The sequence below is a fragment of the Triturus cristatus genome, chromosome 5_2 (assembly GCF_964204655.1).
Source record: "Triturus cristatus chromosome 5_2, aTriCri1.1, whole genome shotgun sequence".
NCBI classification, from domain to species: Eukaryota; Metazoa; Chordata; class Amphibia; order Caudata; family Salamandridae; genus Triturus; species Triturus cristatus.
Window position 1 is genome coordinate 891,053,879 of NC_140588.1, and position 21,900 is coordinate 891,075,778.

Below are 21,900 nucleotides of genomic sequence, written 5' to 3' on the forward strand. Positions count from 1 at the left end.
TCTATTTTTACCTTTTTTTTTATTGACCAGCTGTGTGTAGCATAATATGCATACCACATGAAAAAACATGCAGATGGAATATATCAGAAGATGTCAGAATATGTCTGTCTTGGTTGGCTCATTGCATAGATAAATTATACCCATGTTCAATACCAAGACTGCAAATGCTTCAATCCATCTGATAACAGCATGATGCAAAAGTGCAAAAATGTTTAAGTACAAAACATAGAAACATAGAAATTCTCTATACCGATCTGGAGATAGCAGTTTTAAAGTGACAGAGTGCATCATGCAGAACTTTGTCCAACTAAAGAAAGTGCCTGACCTCTCGCAACCCAACTGGCAATCTTACAGTAACGGAGTGCATTGTACAAGACTATATCCGATAGTGGCAAAAATGCAATGGTACAGAAGTATGAATATTGTAGAGACTAATTAATCCCTGTAACTCTATACGGAGCTTAAACATCATCATCATATTGTAACATCAATGCATGATAGAAATACAGAAGTGTCAAGGGTAGTGTCATTAGCAGGATAAGTGCAAAACATGATTTTGTCCGCATTACCCCTCGCTCTTGAATCAGTGACTGCGGTGCCATGTTACCACACCTAGCTACACTCGTGGCCCCTGAAAAGGGCCCCCACCACGACTTGTACCCCTTAATCTATTTGATGTCTTAACCTACAAAAAAAGAAGAAAGGAAGAAAGGGGGAAGTGAGGGAGAGAGAAAGAGAGAGAAAGAAGAAAAGGGAAATTCAACACAAATTATTGCCCATTAATCTGCCATTTTAGACAAAAATTCCAGAGCCTCTTCTGAATTCATAAAGAGATGGAACTGCCCTTTTTACAAGCACCTTCAACTTCGGCTGTTGTACCACAGATTCCTGGACACCCTGAGGACCTCCTTTACGAAGCCCCTTGCGCCACCGGAGTGTCACTTATTTTGACGCTCCAGTGGCGCAGTGTGTTGGCCTATATTTACAAGGCCATGCAAAGCCACTCTGCGTGGCTTTTCCTGGCCTTGAAAATATGGTCGCCTTTCACACAGTACTCTGCGTGAAGCGGCGTTCCATGGGTGTTGCTGTGGGTGTTCCCATGCAACACTCATGGAATCTGACGTATTCCTAGATTTACAAGGTTTGGTAAACCTGGGAATGCATCAGATTCCTATGCCTCCCCAGGGGAGGAGTAGGGGAGATGGAACTAGGAGAAATATCTTAATTTCTCCTAATTTTTCAGTAACTCTTCCATCCCTGCAACATAGGCACCCTTGCACCATGGAGCAAGGGTGCCTACGCCAGCGCATGGCAGTCCATTGTACGCCAGGGCAGGGGTAAAGGACAGGAATGTACTGTATCTCATAGATACAGCTCATTCCTGACCTTTGCCTGATGCAGGGCAGTGCAGCAAGATTCCTTGTGACACTGCCCTGTGCCAAAACCACGTAAATAAGGCACTGAGTTCTAACCATGCCCTCAAGTCTTATGAACTCCTTTCGCCGACATGCAGAAGAAGCCTATATGTCTGAGAAGATGCTATACTGGATATTTTCTGAGGTGGGAAAGCCTTTCTTCTCAATTTCTTTGGTCAGAATAAGTTCTTTAAGACAATAATCAGCAATATTCACCAGGATGGTGAGTGGATACTTTGAATTGGGTGAACACTGAGATGGTACACAATGAGCCCTCATGATAAACAAATCCCCTGCAAAATCAGGCAACACATGGGCTTTGATCAAAGAGCCCACCCATTGAGGCACATTCTGGCTTTCACTCCCCTCTGGAATGCCCACCAGGCAGCGCCTCGTATAGTTCTCCAGCTCTTCAACTTAATTTTCCAGATATCCCTTTTTCTTTTCCTAGCTAACCATTCCTTGTTGCACTGACTCAATCTTGTCTTAAAGATCTGATATCCTAGATTCAGGCTCTTTTAGTCCAATAGGCAGTTGTGACATAAATGTTCCATATTTGTGTTAATCTCTAATGAAGAGATGCAACCTCTTGTGCCTGTGAAAGCTTAAACGCTCTGAATTCACGCACTATAGTATTCTTTTCACTGAATCCGAGCAACTGTCTCCGTTGGCAATCCCCCCTTGTTCATCTCTAGATTGAGCAAAATTGGGCAAAACATTGCAAGACTCTGCGACTGCCACGTAAACTAATCTGGAAACTGATCCGGTATCTAACAGTGGAATCGCCTACTGAAAAGATGTAGGGGTCTCACTCACTGTGGCAAGCTTTTACTGTGCTCCTAACTCTAATAGTTGTACAACCTTTGTTATTTTCTTCACACAGAGTGAGCGAGAGAGGGTCACCTAGTTGTGTTCTACCAAAACAATATCCATGCACAAAAGGGCAACCTGGCAAGCAATAATGAAAAGAGGGAAACCAATTAGAGGTCCAAAAGATTTTGGAGTAAACGCCTCACCCACTAAACAGTGACATGCTTCATCATAGGTGATTCCTACTAGTGGATAGTGAGGTCTTTGCTGCGCAAAGTCTGATGGTTTAAGTGTCTACAACCGAATTTGCAAAAAAATTGCATCAAAGGGAAATTCAAACACCCACCACCCCACGCTGTTAATTTACAATTGCAAGCAATTGCTAAAAGTTAGATCAAAAATTGGTTCCCTGAGCAATAACAAGAAGTATATGTCTCTAACATAAGTTCATAAAAAGTGATAGCGTCCAGTATTCGTCCACAATCTTTATTTTCAGATTCTGTAGTTTCTCTTGGAAGACTTGTTTATACACAAATTCCATTCTCGGATCGTACAGCCAACACGTGTTTCGTCTATGGTAACATTTTCCAAAAGACTTCCTCAGGGCTTAAGCAACAAATACAATATAGGTAATCCTTAATTCATTGGTATCTCCATAAAATCATAGGCCAAGTATGGTGCTTCCTATTTCCAAAATACAAGTTCCGAATTAGCAATCTTTCCAAGACCAGCACGTAACAGACTTCTCCTTATGTATTATCTCCTCCAGTATTGAGGCGTAGCCTTCCAGCGCGTGTTGCCGAGAGGAATAGCACCATGCTTGGCCTATGTTTTTATGGAGATACCAATGAATTAAGGATTACCTATATTGTATTTGTTGCTTAAGCCCTGAGGAAGTCTTTTGGAAAATGTTACCATAGACGAAACATGTGTTGGCTGTACGATCCGAGAACGGAATTTGTGTATAAACAAGTCTTCCAAGAGAAACAACAGAATCTGAAAATAAAGATTGTGGACGAATACTGGGCGCTATCACTTTTTATGAACTTATGTTTGAAAACTTTATTATATAACATAGAGACATATACATCTTGTTATTGCTCAGGGAAGCAATTTTTGCTTCATCATAGGCACCTACTTCTACCATTGTCTGCACCGACTGTGCCATCACAGTGTCCAAACAAGTTTTGCTTGCCTTAGAAGCAAGAAATGCTCCTTGGGCCTTGCTTCATTGATTGCTCCTCTTATTTGACTTATTGCAGCCTCTTTCGTGGTCCCTGCTTGCTCCGCCTTACTACCACTGATCAATGCCACCACTATGGGGATTTCCCCAGAACCTTACAATCAATCTCAGACACATTACGTCTTTCAAATTAAGTATCCCTCTCACTTCCCCTCTGGCTGCTTGCCCTGCTAGCATTTAGCTGTGGCGCCATTTGGAAATCCATTCTAGATTGTTGGCTGAATGTGCACAAGCGGCCATACTTCGCTTGTACTATTGATAACCCCTTTTGATAATCTGTGGTGCCCTGGTGCCCATCACAGATGCCCATCACTTGCAACCACTTCCACAAAATAAGCATTGCGGTTGGATTGTCTCAGATACATTTCCCAAACGTTATCTTTAAAGTGTTCTTCTGATAGCTACAGCTGCATTTCTTTAAAAAGTGAAATAAACTGTACTACTCTACAAATAGTCATGCATTCACTCTATAGGAAAGCTTTCTCCTATTGTGTGAAGAAGTTAATTTCAGAAATTATGGAAAGAATTTCAAGATATGTACGCTAGAAGCTGTCCCTGCACATGGATAATCTGGATAGTATGCAGCACTGTTATTTATATTTTCTAGGTGCCTCCCTTGTGTGCTTTCCTTTGTTTTCTTGTCTTTATTTATCTACCTGGTTTTACAAATTGCTTAAATAAATATGGTATAAATAGGAGATCTGCCCTGATGTATGCAACTTGCTTTGTGGACAGATTGCATTATTCTAATGAGTATTAGTTTGATTTTTAATCAAGGTACTTAAACTGCCTAAACACAAGTTCCTATTGTGAGAGGGTGGGGAAGGCTTACCCTTATTTGCCTATATATAATAGAATCTTGCAGGGAGTGTCCACGTGTTGATAAATGCCTCACATAGATTCGTTGATTACAAAACATATGGAAATTATTGGTCATAATGTGCACTTGTTCCAACCTACTACTACTCAATAACTCAACCTGGAAAACTGCACCAAAATGACTACAAATATTTCATGGCACAGGTGTTGTATTTTTTGTAATTCACAGACGTTTCAAGGTGCATTGCACTGATGCTTTTTTCTGGATGACTCCATCGGTGTTCCCGGAGCACGGTACCTGGATTATTACTGCCCTCTGTAAAGCTGGTGTGCATGGACTGGAGCTGCTGCCGGAGCCCAGGCGGAGGTGTGGCAGTGCATGCTGCCCAATAGCTGCCCAGCTCAGGTTGGTCTGCTGGCATTCACTTTTCTTTTTTCTGTCCTCGTGCTGAAGTGAAAAATGAGATGTGGTGTGTTAGATGTGATATACAGGTAATTTGTCTCCTGACAAAATGAACCATTCCACACGGTTGTATGACACAACCATGCTTTCCTTTCTCATGCGTTCCTTAACAACACGGGCCGAACAACGAATGCGTCTGAACCACGCATTCCATTTACAATGCAAGTCGTTACAATAACTTGCCTTAGGGGTGCGCTGGACTTTGGAATAGTATAATTTACTCTTCCAACTTTAGTCCCTGCAGCAGTAGGGAAAGTGTTTGACTTTAAAGTCCAGTGCCGCTTTACCTAACACACATCGTTGTAATGACTTGTGTTGTAAATGGAATGCGTGGTTCAGGCGCATTCGTTGTTCCACCTGTGTAGCCAAGGCAAACCGTTGTTCGGCGGTTCGTGGTATTTGCTATTTCCCATTCCACACATCTCAGGTTGTGAATCACCATGTGACACTGAGGTATCATTCTCAGCAATGTACATTAAGCTGGCTTTAAATTGAACTCTCATAAGTGATGGCCATAAGGTACTTGACATCAAAGTGAAGAGAAACTTTTTGTGAAAATAATGGTGAAATGTTCATACATTAACAAACGCCTGGAAACGAATAGGGAGGCGAGCGGAAGTCATCTTGAGGACACCATGATGAATAGATTAGTACAGAGATTTGTGAGCCTGGTCTGTATCTTTCAGGGACTGGGTGGGGTGGTTAAGGCTGCATCGCTTGGACAGTCATGATAGTGAACCCTCTGGGATAGTATATGCTATGGCGAATGTAGTTTTTAAGAGAATGGGGAGGGGGGCGAGATAAGTGGGAAGGAGTCATCATCAAATGAGTGATTCATTGAAGTCTACTGGGAAAATTACATATCAACATTTTGTAAGATTTGTTTTTATTAAAGCTTAAATGTATAAAAGCATGCTTTTCCTTGCACTCAAGGCCACATCATCAAATTCTATGAACTATGAATTCAGCAAGAAAAGCATGGATGGCTCTCCCCTCTTGGTAGAAACATCTGTCACTGCAGGTTTGCTCAAAAACAGCATTTTTTAAGCTATTGACAGTGAATTTTTCTCCCATTCAGTGTAATACAAGAACGTCCATCACGCAAAAGTGTCCAGCCCAATTCTGGTGTATAACGAGTGTGCCCACCTCAGAGATCGATTTCAACTTTGGCAGCAACCTGGGTGATAGTACAAGTCTGAGAGTGCCCAAGTGAAGGCCCGCGTCACAGCACAATATTATTGCTAAGGACTTGCAAAGGAAACGAGGATCAAGCAGTAGTGTTGGGTGGGAGGTACAGGCACACATGAGGACATGGAATTAAGTTTGAGCAGGAGACTGGAATGAGAGAGATCATGTCTCATTTTATAAACCATACCATGAAATCAGAACTAGAGATGGAACGAAAACGGCAAAGAGACCAGATGTAGGCTGGTATCTGAATAATCACCGTCTTGCTTTTTAGCCACCACTGTGCCCTGGTAAACTTTTACAAGCCAATAAAAAACAAGGAGGAAGTAAAAGAAAAATAGAAAAGAGTTGTGATTTATCTTTCCATTCCTTTATTTGACTTTTTTCCTATAAACATTCCCTTGCCTCAAAACTATTTAATTTTCAGGTCTGGGTTGGAGACAGCTTGCAAATTGTCATTCACATTTTGTTTCCCCAACCAGCACAAGCAAGCAGGTCAGCCTACTTCAGCTAGTGGCTCTCTTGTACTGTGATGGCAAAAACCTAATTACCAGTGTGCATTCGCATAGAAAGAAGTGCACTTCAGTGCCAGGCCTGGTGGGCCAATACTTTACTTTTGCAATTTTTTTTAATTTCCATTCTTTATCTTTTTCAGTTTTTTCAGCCATTCTTGTGTTTTTAAAATATGTCTTCAGCTTACAGTAATTTAAAAGCAATGGTCAATTTTCTTTCCACCAGTAAGAATCATATTTTCCTGTGATGAGCATTACATTTGAAAAGGGTTTGCACATCTGTTTTCAATACACCTGCCTGTCAAAATGCACCCTCGTTGTTCTATTTAAATTATATGCTTTTACTTTATAAATGTTTATTCGGCTATACAGCCATAAAAGCTCATAAAAACCAACACAGAATAAAACGTATACAATCAATTTGACAATGATACAATAAAAATAGAATTAAAAACAGTTAATTCCATTGAATTACATTTCAATGTACAATTCAAAAGCAATAGGATATAGACACTGATGGTATTTTAATGCACCATTAGGAGCCAGTGTTGAGGTCCTCAAAGCTATCAAAGCTGTGAAGCTTCCCATTACTCTTGCATTATTTTTTTCTGAGCCTCAACATGCATAACACAACGCGTGAAAATGCAAAGACGATGAGTTGCCTAACATCACTTCTCAGATTCCTTATTCCCAAATTACATATTCTTCTGTACCCGAGATATGCTAAAAACATGTTCCATCGTTTCAGTGACCTCGATATAGAAAGGTCAAAACCCATCAGACTTTATGGGAACGTGCTTCCATTGAGCTGTAAAAGAGTAAAGTGGTAGGATCCCGAACCAAAATTTCAAATAAAGTGATGGGCTTCTGGAGGTTCAATCTCATCTAACAAGTTTTCCATCGTGCATTCATCTTTGAACTCAAGAAAGGAGGCTGTGAGTGCTGCCAGTATATGCCCTTGATCTTTGCTTTAGATACCCTGTCTTAGATGCCCCGGGTAACCCCAGTACTTCCTCCAAAACTTGTCAATTCAAAATCAATACTGGGGTCGCCCAAAGTCTACGCCCATACAAAATGGGACTTAATCCTAAAATCTAATCTTATTGGGGTTAGTGGAGCACTGCAGGAAGGTTAGTTAAACATCGCATAAAGTGATTTTCCACGCTCAATAGGGATCTTACATATCCCTGTGGCCCCAAAGCTCTGCTCCATAGAGAGCCGCCCCAAGGGCTTGGAGGTTATACATTTGGAGGGCTGGGGATGTAGGACGGAATTGGGAACCCTTCTACGACTTCACAATTCCTCCAAAGTGTTGTTCTAACTTTATCCCACATTTAATAACATGGGGTTGCCAATAAGAATGTTCAGTAAGGGTGACCCCCCAGATATTCAAATGATTGAACTCTCTCCAGTGGAATCCTGTTAAGTGTAAGGTTGGTTCGGATGGATGCACAGGGTTAAAAACAATGAACTTAGTTTTCCTGATGTTGATCTCTAGGTCCTTCTGTTTGCAGAAGGACTCAAACTAATCCAAATGATTTTGTTGGCCCATAGGTGTTTTTGTGATCCGGAGTGTATCATCTGCAAACAGAAGGGCCGGAACCCTGATGTCAGCTAATCTTGGGGCATCATTCTCACACTTCTTTAGGCGAGTTACAAGGTCATTAATGAATAAAATCAATAGGGTTGGGGCGAGAACACAGCCTTGCCGAACGCCCCTATTAACTGGAATGGGATCAGTCAACTCGCCTTAGGACCCACATCTGACCTGAGCAAAATTATCGCAATGGTTGTTTTTTTAGCATTCTTATTGCAGGCGTAAGTTTAGGCAACAGCATGCTTTCTTGTTCTCCTTCTTATTTTTGTGGAATATGCTTTCAGTAAAAAAAACTAAAGACGGAATAAAATGAACACAAACTCAGCTCACCAGCATGCCAAGGCACTACCTAATGTCTTTGCCAATGCTTGCTTTAAATTCGAATGCATTCAGCTTTTACAAACCCTGCGTTTGTACAGCACACGCTGACACAGTTTTACAGCTTTCAATTCACATATAATACAAGTATCAATATGAATGACGTCAGCGCCCATCGCATTTATATCTCTCTAAATACAACATTGAAAAATGAGCTATTGGTTGTGCTGTAGTGGTAGTGCATGACCAATGAAAGCGTGTTTTATGTAACCCTTTGTTCAAGAACACACTAGGAGCGTATGGCTGACTCAGAAGCCCTCTGCTGCTGCTGGTGAAACTTCACAAGGTGTTTCTCAGCAGCAATTCCGGTTCACCGCTGCTTATCACGTAGGGACTGCCCGAGGCTTTTTTCTGTGGAAATGCTTTGTTCAGCACACTTCCCCTTTCCTGCACACATTATCCTGCATGTAGTGACGCGTTCGTGACTTACAGGGCTTACAAATCCTTCCTGTAACAGTGAGGATTGGAAACTTTGGCAATGCAGCTGAATGCAAAAGTTTAAATGAACTAAAGAACAGCACAGGAGCAAATATACAGATATTTTAAGAAATGGTGTCAGTTTCAGTAGATCTCTGATACAGTGCATGTATGATATCTCATATATACCGCATTTAAAATTGCTTACTCAGTTTTGATTGTGGATTTGAACATCTCAGACCAAATTAAATCTAGTATGTTATTTTCCTATTAACCACCTACACTATTTCCAAAATCATAATTACAAGTTAATGCATATCATATTTGGAGAGAATGTGGCCTAAGGGCTAGGGTGGTCGATCTCGAACCTGGGGAACTGGGTTTGAGTCTCGGCAGGGACACTCAACATTCTCTGATTCTGGCCAAATTACTTAATCTCCCTGTGACTACCAAAAAAAAAATGAATGTGTCTGTCTGTAACGTAACTGGTGCTCATGTAAAGCGCTCTGATACCTTTGGGTCTAGTTTGCGCTTTATAAAACGCCATATAAAATATATATTATTATGGTGCAGGGATCCAGCAACAGAGCTGCCTGGGCTCGGTGCAGCCTTCAAAGCTGCATGCGATTTCCTCTGAGTTCTGGGGAAAATAATATACTTCCACCATTCTATAAATGGCACAAATGCAACTGGAAAGGGTTGCACTTGTACTGCAGCATTGTGGCAAGACATTTCACTTGTTTTTTACATCTTCACTAAGAGCAAATCTTCAAGGGCATACAACGCTCACCATGTAGTTCTCAAATTATTCTTGCAGAATCACTAAATGTTACATGACCATGCCGACGGCAATCTGTTAGGACCTTGACTAAATGGAAAACTGTAAATGTAGCCGATGGGGGAAGCAGAAAACACTCTCTGATCAAATGCCAAGAAAGATGCACTCATTCTCATTTAAGAACTTCAGACTTGTAGTCTTTAGAGTTACATAACTAGAGTCTATCACTTTATTGGACCAATTTTTACAATTCAATCACTTTATAGAGCCCATATGTATTCTACATGGCTCATCCTCAATGTAATAATCCATCTCAACTTCATGGGTCATGTTCTCTCTATGACTCACACTTTTCTGCCTCTTCGGGTCTTACCATTGAGTCTTGTCAGTTGGGGACATATGGACCGTAACCAAGAAGACCCTCATCACAAACCACTTCAAATTTAGAGAGCAGGATACTGTAGGACTTGGCCTTTTTGGTTAAAGTTTCCTAAACTTTTTGCTTTCCTCCTAAACCGTTTTTCTGACCTAGAGGTGCCAATTTAGATGCTTTGGGTACTTTGACACTGCTGATCAGTGTCAAAGTATAGGAGTTCCCTATGTAAAATGTAATGGTGATTGGTTGGCCATGATTGGTATGTTGCCTTACTAGTGTAAGTCCCTAGTGATGTGCACTGTATGTGCAAGGGCTAGTAATGCAAGGGCGCGCAGAGAAGGGAACTCAGGTCTTCAGTGTAGGGCCTGCGCGCAGAATGCTAAGTTAGCATGTAGTCCTGACAAGTGCAACCACTTGTCAGGTCTGACTTTCCCTTTTACATACACATGGGGAACCCCTGTGGTAGGTACCAGGTATCCCCAGGGCAGGGTGCAGTGTAGGTAAAAGGCAGAACATACGCTGAGGTGTGTGTTACGTTCTGACTGTGAAAAACTCTCCATTTTGTTTTTCACTGATGAAAGGCCCATAGAACAGAATGGGAGAGGCTGGGTTTTGTGTATGTTAGCCTAGTTTCCTGTCAGTTTATAATGGAGAGGTGAAGTTTAGTATGTATGGACTCACAGTGTCATAATGCATCTTTCTGTGAAGGTGGTTTTGTCACTGTGTGTTTATAAACCACTCTTTTAGAAAGTGGCTGAGTTCTGTGCTCTGAGCATTTCTGTGTGTCTCTGAAATGTGGATTGTCTGTCTGGAACTGAAAGGTAAGAGGAGCTGGGAGAGGTCTTGACCCAGGGAGGGGTTGAGATTGCACCAGGCTGCCCTGCATCTGGAGAGTAGGGGGAGGAGAAGCCCAGGAGGTGAAAAGGCCTGGGTTGGTGTGATAAACCAATTGACCCGTCTCCTGCTGAGTGATTAAGGAGCCAGACCCCCAGTATTAAAGGGAGAGAGGTGACACTGAGAGGGAGACACCCAGAACTGATTTAGGGAGGGGTCAGTGATTCCTGAGCACATACAAACTTCAAAGACATTAAGGGGTATAACTATGAGAGCTGAAACCCCTGAACGTTGGAATGAAACAGATATGGATTGAGACTGAAAAGGCTTGGACCCATTCTGTGGTCAAGAGGAACCTCTGCTAAAGAAGGAGCAACTGAAGAGACTGTGGGGATAGACCAATCCTTACTTCATGATCTGGGGCAGGTCGGCAGTTTGCTGTTCTAACTAAGGAAGAGGCTGTTGGGACTGTGCATGGAGGCGCTGGGTCCCCTGCTTGAAGAAGACTCTGCTTTGTGCTGGTCTTGTAACCCCAAGGGCCCGAGGTGAGCTGGCTCCCTGTTTTGAAAACACAGGAATATAAAAGTTTCCAGAGAAGACTCTCAGATACACTGTGGGTGCGTGTGCGTCTCGGACGCGCTGGGTGTGAGTCGTGGTGCGGCCCAGGTGTTGGTGAAGAGCCCCGGGACCTCATAGGCACCAAAAGAAGAAGTGAGTCACTGACGTGCAAGAGCGCGTGTCATGGTTCAGCCAGGGTGTTAGGGAAGAGCGCCTGGACGTCGTTTGCACCGGGAGAAGAAGTGAGACTTAGACGCACTATAGTGTGTGGCGTGGTGCAGCCAGGGCGTTGGTGAAGAGCACCTGGGCATCGTGTGCACCAGGAGAAGAGGAGAGGCTCGAACATGCAGGGTGCGTGTTGAGGTGCAAGCGGAGCATTGGTGAAGAGCGCCGGATCATCGTGAGCACCAAAGAAGAGGCGAGTCTCGGACGTGCGTTGTGCGTATCGAAGTGCAACCTGAAGGTGCTGGTGAGGAGTGCCGGGTTCGGGTGTGCACTGAACTGAAGTAAAGTCTCCACAGTGTTGAGGGCGGGTCTTGGTGTGGACTGAGACCGCTGAAGTGAGGGCCAAGTAATTGGGTCCCTCTCAGTCAGCACCTGAAGAACTGAGCTGCTGGCCCGAGTCGGCCGCATCCCGTGACGGAGTTCTGGATCAAGGCCTAAGTCGCTGACATCGGGGAGGAGAGTGGGAGCGCGCCACCCCAGGTAACGTGGATCAACACCTGGGGTGGGGTGTGGGCCCGGAGGGACACTCTCTCGGCCTCCTGCTACAGTCAGCTGTGTGAGCCGTTGCTTCGGCTCGGATCCCGGCCCGTGCTGACCCAAGACGGGGCAGTACTGGGGCCGGAGTGGGAAGCAGTACTTTGTGTCATCATTTGATCCATAATGGGGGCACTGTTAATGGAGCACGTAAAACTGTCGTATTACACTTTGCATTATTGCTGCTAACGAACTATCGAACTGTCGTATTGCGCCTGACCTCATTTGTGCCTGACGAACTTTATGCTTGGTGCGCTACACACTTCGTTATTTCTTCCTTGCATATTACCTGATTGTAACATGGCGCATTGCATTATCTCTTCAGTGCACAGTATCTGAGTATAACGTGGCACAGTTTATCATTTCTTTATTGCACCGTGCAGGATTGTAGCGTGACGCCTTGCTTTGTTTCTTCCTGGTACAGGGCATGCTGGTGGTGATAGGCATTGCATTATTCCTTAAATTGCAAGTACATGACTGTGGCCCTACATATGGCATTGTTTCTCTGTTACACAGTATAAGAGAATATCGTTACGCATTGCAGTATTGTTTCCTTTTTCAATGTGTGTGATTCTAGCAATACGACTTGGCTAACCTTTTGGGCAAACGGTTAGAAGTGAGCTTAACTGTTGGTTAGGAGCGGTGGTTGGAATTAGAACCTACCAACCCACCGGAGAGAATACTACCCATTCTTATATCGTATGGTCGTATTGTATATATGCTTATATAAAGATTATACACATTTTACCAATACTCGTGTGGAGTCTATTTGTGATGACATCATGGGGTTTCTGTGAGTGTGGTTGCACATACTGAACACTCGTACCTTAGAGATAAGCCTGGCTGCTCGTGCCAAGCTACTAAGGGGGTGAGAAGGGCTATCTTAGGCGGTGTCCTTACTTAGCCTAACGTTGAAGCGAGGGGTCTGGGACGCACGCCTCCAGCATTGGGTGGCGGCGGTAAACCACAGGGACCTCCACTTCCAACAGATACTAACACTGTGATTGGCAATGCTTGTGGGCATGGATGTTGATGACGGTGAAATTATGTACCCTTTAAGCACTTGATGACATCAAAGCGTTGACCCCTTGTCCCACCTTTAGTACCAAAATAGCAAAGTTTTTACTGCTAAGACGTTAGGCAGAGAGAGGGCAGGGAGTGTGCTCTGGTCACGTTGTTTACTTTCTGTTCCCGAAAATATTCGTATAACCACAGAGACCAGTGACTGTGATGTCAGTGTCAGGGGCACTAAACTGCAAGCAAGGGTAGTATATGTTTCCCATCGCTACTTCTAGTTGACATCCAAGGTTTGAACCTATGTCTATTACTGTCTCTTAATCTTGCAACATTGGTCTGTATTCCAGTTGTACAGATTATATGTGATAGAGCTCTGATTGAAAATGCATATTTATGCTAATATATCATCCAGGGAAAAGACTCATAGTTTCAAAGACACCACAATTATAATATCTATCGATTTTAAGCAGCCTGGAATGCAGCTCAGCAGAACTGCAGTCAGGCAATCAGCAACCAATACACAGGAAGCGAGGACATATTGTAGATGTGATACTGCACATGGACAGCTGCAACGGGGTCATGCATGAAGGGCACCCAGAGTGGGACCTCTCGTACCTCTTTGGGCGTGCTGACTGATGGAGCCTGAGCTGCTGAGCCCGATATCTTGGAGAGCTGCTTACTCCTGTGCCTGTGGTCATGCTGCAGGGATAGTAACTGGGTCTGATCTTTGGGCAGAGTGCGGTGGACCTTCTTACTCGGCTGCGATTCCTCCACCTTCCGCTGGAATAGAGAGAACGCCAAGAGTTACGTGAAGCTGTTCCACAAACCACAAGTGAGTTTTGCAATTGTTTGCTTTCTTGCCCATTCTTCCCCAAACAGCCTACATCTGTGGCCTGCTTTAATAGTCCAAACACAGACTTCCTGTGCTTGTTTATTGAAGATACGCACTGTGAACCGCACACAAATGCAATGCATAGTTTGTCTTTTTAAACAAGGTTTAAAGTTTGGGTTTTCCAACTCGTTCCTCATAAATTCATTAACACATATTTTATATTCACTTTAGTATTCACATTTCGCAGCTCCTAAAATAGCCAGATGTTTTGTGTGTGCCATTTCCATGGGCATAGAAGCACGGTGGCAAAAGTAAACCAAAGAACAGCGACAAAATCCCAATTCCTCTGGCAGTGACTGTAATCACTACTAGTCAAGGAAGTAGCCAGAAAATGAAAGCGTTGCCCTCGCCCACTCAAACCCGCACATCTACGCCACTGCGGGAGAAGGAGTGAGTCCGACTGCCCACAGAGGGATTCAGGAGGTGGAGCTCGACTGAGAGCGTGTGCCCCACTTGAGATTTCTGTTTTAAAAAGTCTAAATGGTGGTTTGTATACATTTTTATTCAATGACTTCCAGATGGCTCAGCAGGGGCACTCATGAAATAAAAAAATAAAACAGCATGCTTCTTTTTTGACCTCTTTCTGCCTTTTCCTCTTTCTTTCATCCCCACTCTTATTTTTCTTAGCTTCTTACGTTTAATTTGTCCAATTTCCGTCACTCGCTTGTTCTCTCTACCTGCCTCTCTTTGTCAATTTTCTTTCCCTATCTCCGTTGCTGCATTTAGCTCCTTTGAATCCCCCCACACTGCCTCTTAGCTCTGTCATTGGCACACCTGTGTATTGCTACAGAGCGTCTGCCTGGAAGGGACTCATAACGCACTAATAATTAGACTTTAGCTGTGACCCACCCTGCAGAGCCATTGGCCCAGAGGCAACTCCCTCTGAAACTGCTGCAAAAGGGGGTTCACCATGCCACTGCTACTAGGGCTTATAAGATTGTTATAGCATTTCAGCGTGCCTACTTTTAGCCACTTCATTCAGTGGATTTTTATATAATGTCAGGATGACAGCTGGCAGCATCCTCCCAATACATCAGATCAGGAGAACCATCTGACAGAGTGGCAGGGTGGCCCGGGATGTATGCACTGGGATGCACCAACTGTTCCTGGAGGACGGCAGGTGCTGCATAGTCACTGGTCTTACTTGCTGGGGCACTTTGGACTACAGTGCCCAGCATTCCTTTGTGAGGGCTGGCCCATAATGTGCTCTTCGCACCACCAATTGCCCTGCTGCGTAGGATGCGTGAAGACTTGGCCAAGAGTGGGCCCGTCTACGCCTTTCCAAGCCTGGAGGAGGCCGGGCCGGGCTCCCACCCGTTGATACAGGGTTTGATATCTGAGGTACTGGTGAGAGAAAGTGTTTTTTCTTGTTTTGGTGCTCATCTCTCTTGGACAGGAACTCTCCAATAGGTTCACCAGCCGGAACCTGCTACCCTGACCTACTGCTCTTGACATTTTGCATTTGGCATCTGGTCCCATTCGCCTACTATCTATGACAATATGGTGAATCGGAAATTAGAAGGGTGGAGAACAAACAGTTGTAAAACTACCACCACCCATGAGGGTTTTTTTGAGCAGACGTTGAGGGTCATCAACAAGGAAATCCAGCTGGCGGAAAGGCACCTCTCGCTGCTCATGGATATTGGAGGGATGCCTACTGCTCCCACAGGTTGTGTTGCTCTGGGATCTGCTGCTGGTCCTGGCCTCATTAAGTCCTCATCATTGGTCAAAGAGGAGATCATACCCGCCACTACTGACCTTTTGTTGTCTTCTGCAACTCCAGTATCTGCGGCAAAAAGACCAAAATGATGGAAAAACAATAAAATTATAGAGACAAGATCTAGATCTTGAGGTTTGCCCCTCAGAACATTTCTCTGCCCTCTCCAGTGCCTTTGGGTAACCTTTCCGCTCCGAAGCCACCGAGATCATCTGCGGCGTACCCCAGGGATACTCTCTCAGCCCAACACCGTTCAACATCTACATGGCACCGCTCGCCCACGTCGCCCAACTGCACAACCTCAACATCATCTCCAATGCCGATGACACCCAGCTGATCCTCTCCCTTACCAAGGACCCCCACACTACCAAAACCAACCTCCACGAAAGAATGAAAGCCGTCGCCGAGTGGATGAAGACCAGTCGACTGAAGCTGAACTCTGATAAGACGGAAGTCCTCATCCTCGGTTCCACCCCCTCGGCCTGGGACGGCTCCTGGTGGCCGACCACACTGGGAACAGCTCCAACACCCGCCGACCACGCACTCAACCTAGGTTTCATCCTCGACTCTAACCTCTCCATGACAAAGCAGGTCAACGCCGTCTCTTCCTCCTGCTTCAACACCCTCCGCATGCTCCGCAAGATCTACAGGTGGATCCCCACCGAAACAAGAAGAACGGTCACCCAGGAACTCATCAGCAGCAGGTTGGACTACGGAAACGCCCTCTACGCAGGAGCCTTGGCCAAACTCCTGAAACAACTTCAATGCATTCAGAACGCCTCTGCACGCCTGATCCTCGACATCCCTCGCCGCAGCCACATCACCTGAGAGACCTGCACTGGCTCCCCATCAACAAGAGGATCACCTTCAAGCTCCTCATCCACGCACACAAGGCACTCCACAACACCGGACCACAACACCGGACCAGCATACCTTAGCAGACGACTCAGCTTCTACACCCCCAATCGCCAGCTCTGCTCTCCCGACCTTGCCCTCGCCACAGTCCCCCGCATCCGAAGAGCGACCTCCGGCGGCAGATCGTGCTCCCACCTCGCTGCTAAGACCTGGAACACCCTCCCCATACCCCTATGGCAGACCCAGGACCTGCTAACCTTCAGAAGACTCCTCAAGACCTGGTTCTTCCAGCAGGAGCAGCACTCTCTCACCCCCCACCGCCTTGATACCCTCATGGGTAAGTAGTGCGCTTTACAAATGTCCTGATTGATTGATTGGATAAACTTAAGAATGAGCTAATGTCCGAACTATGAGATGAACTCAAGCAAACTCTGGAAGACAGCCTGATCATTAAGCAGCTGGACCTAATTGAACATAAACTAGCTTTACACTCCTTGGACAGGAGGGGAGAGGTGGCGGTCGTGTACACTCCGTTGTTAAACCTGCTGCTATCTGTTCTTCTGTAATTAATGCCTCTGCAGCCCTTGGGTCGCAGAAGCAAGGGCCCTGCAATGCAAAACATACCAAAGAATTGTATGCTCTTCCCTGCTCCCCAATGATGGCGCTATTATCGGCTCAGGGGAGCATGTGAACCCTGTAACGCAAGTAAGGGACCCCAGTAGTGCACCAGGCGATGTGATGAGGAGGGAGGATAGTAGGAAATGTTAATGTAAATGTCCAGTATTTGTAAAGCGCAAACAATTACCCGAGGGTGTCAAGGCGCTGGGGGCTGTCGGGAAGATTAAGCGAGCTATTGCCCAGAGTCACATGGTGCGGGGCTAATCTGCCGCTGGGGATCGAACCGTGAGCCCCTGGGTTCCAGAGTCAGTTGCCCTGGCCGCTGCGCCACACCTCCCCCCTATCATTTGCCTCCAGCTGCCTGCACATACATAGCAATTTTAACCATTCTTCCAACACTAGGCCAGCATGTGACATAGTCGACAAGACAGCTAATTAATCAGGTCACACATCAGTTTCATACCCGCATTAGGTGCAAGGGCAGCCTATTTAACCACATCCTATTTGCACCAAGAGTAGAATGGGTGGGCTTTATGGTTAAGGAGTTTTCAGGGGATTGCATTATTATCACCTTTAATAACCAATCCATCCCTAATTGATCTATTACAGGCTTCTCGCCATGATCCAATCACAACCTCAGGGATCAGAGTTTTTCCTGCTGCGCCATTTTTATCGACATCTTAGTTTGGATGCCTTGGAAGAACCAAGCCAGTCTGCTGCCATGAATCTCCCCTCGTCACAAATTAGTGCATTGCACAAAGCCAACAGGTATTTTGTGTGATTTGTCCGATAATGACTGACTTCAGGAGAGCGGGTCATTGGATGCATGCAAATTGATATCAGTTCCGCCCCACAATTCGCCCTACTGTAGGCATGCTTACTATATGTAATTGGACAGAGATAGTTGCAGTAAAAGCGAATCTTGTCCCTCAGCAGCTGCCATTTCAAACGTCAATCAATATTTTAAGTTGGAACATAGGGGGTTTACAAGCCAAATTGGGTTGGAAAATTGGTTGAAATATATTAAAATGTTTATTTCTAATGCAGCAAACCTGTGCTACAGAGGATGTTTTCTGCAAAGGGGTTTCCTGTTACTCTACCCCGGTTCCCCTGCTGTTGCTGGACAGGCCAAGAGTGGGCTTACTGCAGGGTTCAGCAGGAGCTTGACCTGCTCCATCTCACCTATTTTTCACAAGAGCAGTTTGATTCAAGCATTTCATTTGTGTTGGCCTAGGAATTTTTGTATTTTCATCATTCATTTTTACAATGATAATTTTATTGATAAGAACAACCCGAATTTTGTAGGACTGATCCTAAATAGGCTAAGAAAAGAAAAGGATTCAATTGAATAGTGGCGGGTGATTTTGATTAAAAACCTGGGGATATTCTCTTGAGAAATAAGAATAATCTGTTGAGCCCATTTGGATAGTAGGTGCTGTTCAAGGAATGGACCAAAGAAGATGTGCGCTCTGTTCCCATCTGATCGATTTTGATCTGTGTAATGCAGTAGAAGGTGTGAGCCTTGCACACTCCATGGCTCCCACTATTGATTACATTTTCATTTCAAGGCCTCTGATGAACCTGGTCTTTGATGGGTCAGTAGATTATTCTGTATTCAGACACCATAATCCCTTACCCATCACTTTACGGGGGCCTGCGGAAAGTTCCAGGAGCATAGGGGGCATCTTTGGGACGTATTCCACCAAGGATCAGGGGAGACGACTAGCTGGGTGCTTAGTTAATATAGATGAGCTCTTAAGGAAATTCTGTGTTAGCCATCTGGCCCTGATGCTTTGCTGTTTTACCTGTCCCCAAGAGCACTTCCCAGGCTTATGTCAGATTGGGATCTATAATTAGGGAAGCACTAATGAAACCATGAAAATCCAGGGGTGACACAAAGCTCTCTTGGTTCGATGGAACCTGTAGGCTAGCTAATAAATGCCTAATGGAAGCCCTGCACACCAGTCCCAAAGAAAGGACTTATCAGCAGGCCTTGAGGTTGAGGAAACAGGAAATGCAGATCGACATTTGGTGCAAATTGTTTTTTGCATACAAAACACAAAATTACTAATCTGTTTTGGCAAACCGTTAATGATAGTAATTTGACCTCTTGCAATGAACATAGGGCCTCATTTACAATCTTTTGATGTTGGGCAGCACTGCAAGACTTCCTGCTGCACTGCCCTATGACAAAAGAAAAGGGCAGGAATGCGGCGTATCGATCAGATAAGACATCCCTGTCCTGTCCCCCAGTGCTGGCGCACAAATGGCTGCCATGCGCCAATGCAGGCACCCTTGTGCCATGGTTCACGGGTGTCTGTGCTTTAGTGGTGATTGTTTTTGTGCAGGAATGGGAACCTTCCTGCAGAAAAACAATCAATGAGGGCAATTTCCTCTTTCTATATGTGCTGCAAAGTGCAGCACACATAGAAAGAGGAAAAAACAAGGAGAAATAATGTTATTTCTCCTTGTTGCGCCTCCCCCGGGGAGGCGGAGGCTTTTTATGCATTCCCAGGTTTGCAAAATCTTGTAAATCTAGGAATGTGTCAAATGCAATGGGTGTTACATGGGAACACCCGCAGTAATGCCCATGGCACACCTCCCTATCGAAGGGCGAGGGAACGCAGTACTGCATTGACACCTTCCTGCAAATAAACAATCAATGGCATTTTGATTTTTCCATGTGTGCTGCACAACGCAGCACACATGGAAACAGCTAAAACGGGGAGAAATAAAGCATTTCTCCACGTTTCCCCTGTTTAAGACCAGGTTTACCCAGGTCTTAATTCTGGTGCTGCCTCCTATTTACACCTCCCTTGTAAATAGGGGCAGCATCAAAATCAATGGGTGTTGTAATTGAACACCCACAGATACACCCATTGCCCTCCCCTTTTACGCTAAGTGTAGCATGAAAGGGTGCCTTGTAAATACATCGAAGCCCCTATCGCCACCACAACATCTGAACAAGCTTTGGCAATTGCAATTGGTCTCGACATATTGATGAGTTTAGAGTTGTAATTTTTAATAAAGAGCATTAATATAATGATAATCTCTGCCAACCTGCGTATTTGGTCACATTAGACTTACTCCTGCTCTTTCTGCCTAGCCGCTCCCCAAAAAGCATGCAACCTTTGATACAAACACAATAAGTGTACATGCAGATTAAGAGAAAAGCACCAAACCGGACTTGCCTATCAAAGAACAAACAAGCGGCATGTTCCAAGCTCTAGCATTCTCCAGCCACATAAGCCTACACCCACTGCTTAATTTGTATAACATAAAGTGCTAGGGCTAAAAGCTAAAAAGCTAAAAATTACCAAAAACACGTCAAAAACGCGAGGACAAAGTAGACTCTAAATACTTATTCCCTTGAATGAATTGTCTTCAAACTATTTGCAATTAAGTAACCAGACTTGCATATTAAAAATCAAACAAGCAGCAAATGCCACGTTTTACTCTCCAGCACACTGGAGCCACATAGGTCCCAAATAAAGACCCACATCCAGTGCCTAATCTGTAAAACATGAAGTGCTGGGGCTAAAATCAAAGCAGAAACTGCCACGTTCTACTCTGCAGAACTCTGCAGCCAACATTAATCCCATATAAAGGCCTACATCCATTGCTTAATTTGTAAAACACGAAGTGCTGGGGCTATAAGCAAAACTTTACAAATGTCCAAAAGCACATCAAAAACGCGATGAGAAACTACACTCTAAATGCCCCTTCCATTAAATTAATTGTTTGCAAACTATTTGCTATTAAATAAACAAACTTGCCTATCAAAAATCAAACAAGCAGCAACAACCACGTTTAATTTTCCAGCACTCTGCAGTCACATAATCCCCAAATAAAGGCCTACACCCAGTGCTTGATTTGTAAAACATGAAGTGCCAGGACTAAAAGCAAACTTTTAAAAATGCCCCAAAACACATCAAAAATGTGATAGAAAATGATACTCTAAATACTCCTTCTCTTGAATGAATTATCTTCAAACTATTTGCAATTAAATAAAAAATTACTCACCTATATAGCGACAAAAACACAATAAGTGTAAATTCAGCTGAAGAGAAACCCCCCAAGCCAGACCTGCTTATGCAAAATCAAACAAGGCCCAAATAAAAGCCTACAATTCTTAATTTGTGAAATATAAAGTGCCAGGGCTGAAAGCAAAATACAGGTCCAAGACATATATTACTTAATAAGATATTAGTTTCAGCAATTCTCAAGTAACTCGCCAAGCTACAACTCGAGTAAATCATAAAAAATGTGTATGACTTTTGACACAAAGACCCACCACCCCTACATATTAAAAAATACCCTGAACTTAAGCACATTATATATTATTTTGGAATAGTAGTGATATAAAAGATATAGAGTGTTAATATCACAAACTAAACTACTCCATCTTTACCACAAAAAGCAAAATTTAACAGAAAAGTATTTTTCAAATGCACGATGGAGGTTGACTTAATTAAACGGAGATGGCTGTAAAATAAACCAGGTATGTGAACACATGGAGATAAATATTGCCTTTCAGCGCGAAATGGTATATTCCAAAGCTCTGTTAATTTAAAATCAGGGCCTTCGGTGGTTCCATCACTGAAAATACAAGATTTGAAAAAAATAATACTGTCTACGTGTGCTCATGGAAGAC

At 44.1% G+C, this 21,900-nt stretch overlaps 1 protein-coding gene across 1 annotated transcript in view; it reads right to left on the reverse strand.

The window, feature by feature from the left end:
- The window catches only part of NRK (Nik related kinase), a 1,057,838-nt gene that overhangs the window by 355,192 nt on the left and 680,746 nt on the right, over window positions 1–21,900 (reverse strand). The window contains exons 14-15 of the mRNA XM_085608036.1: window positions 13,780–13,944; window positions 4,586–4,735 (exon numbers count right to left, since the gene is read on the reverse strand). Coding sequence (XP_085464162.1) covers window positions 4,586–4,735; window positions 13,780–13,944 — 315 coding nt within the window. The remainder of the gene's footprint in view (window positions 1–4,585; window positions 4,736–13,779; window positions 13,945–21,900) is intronic.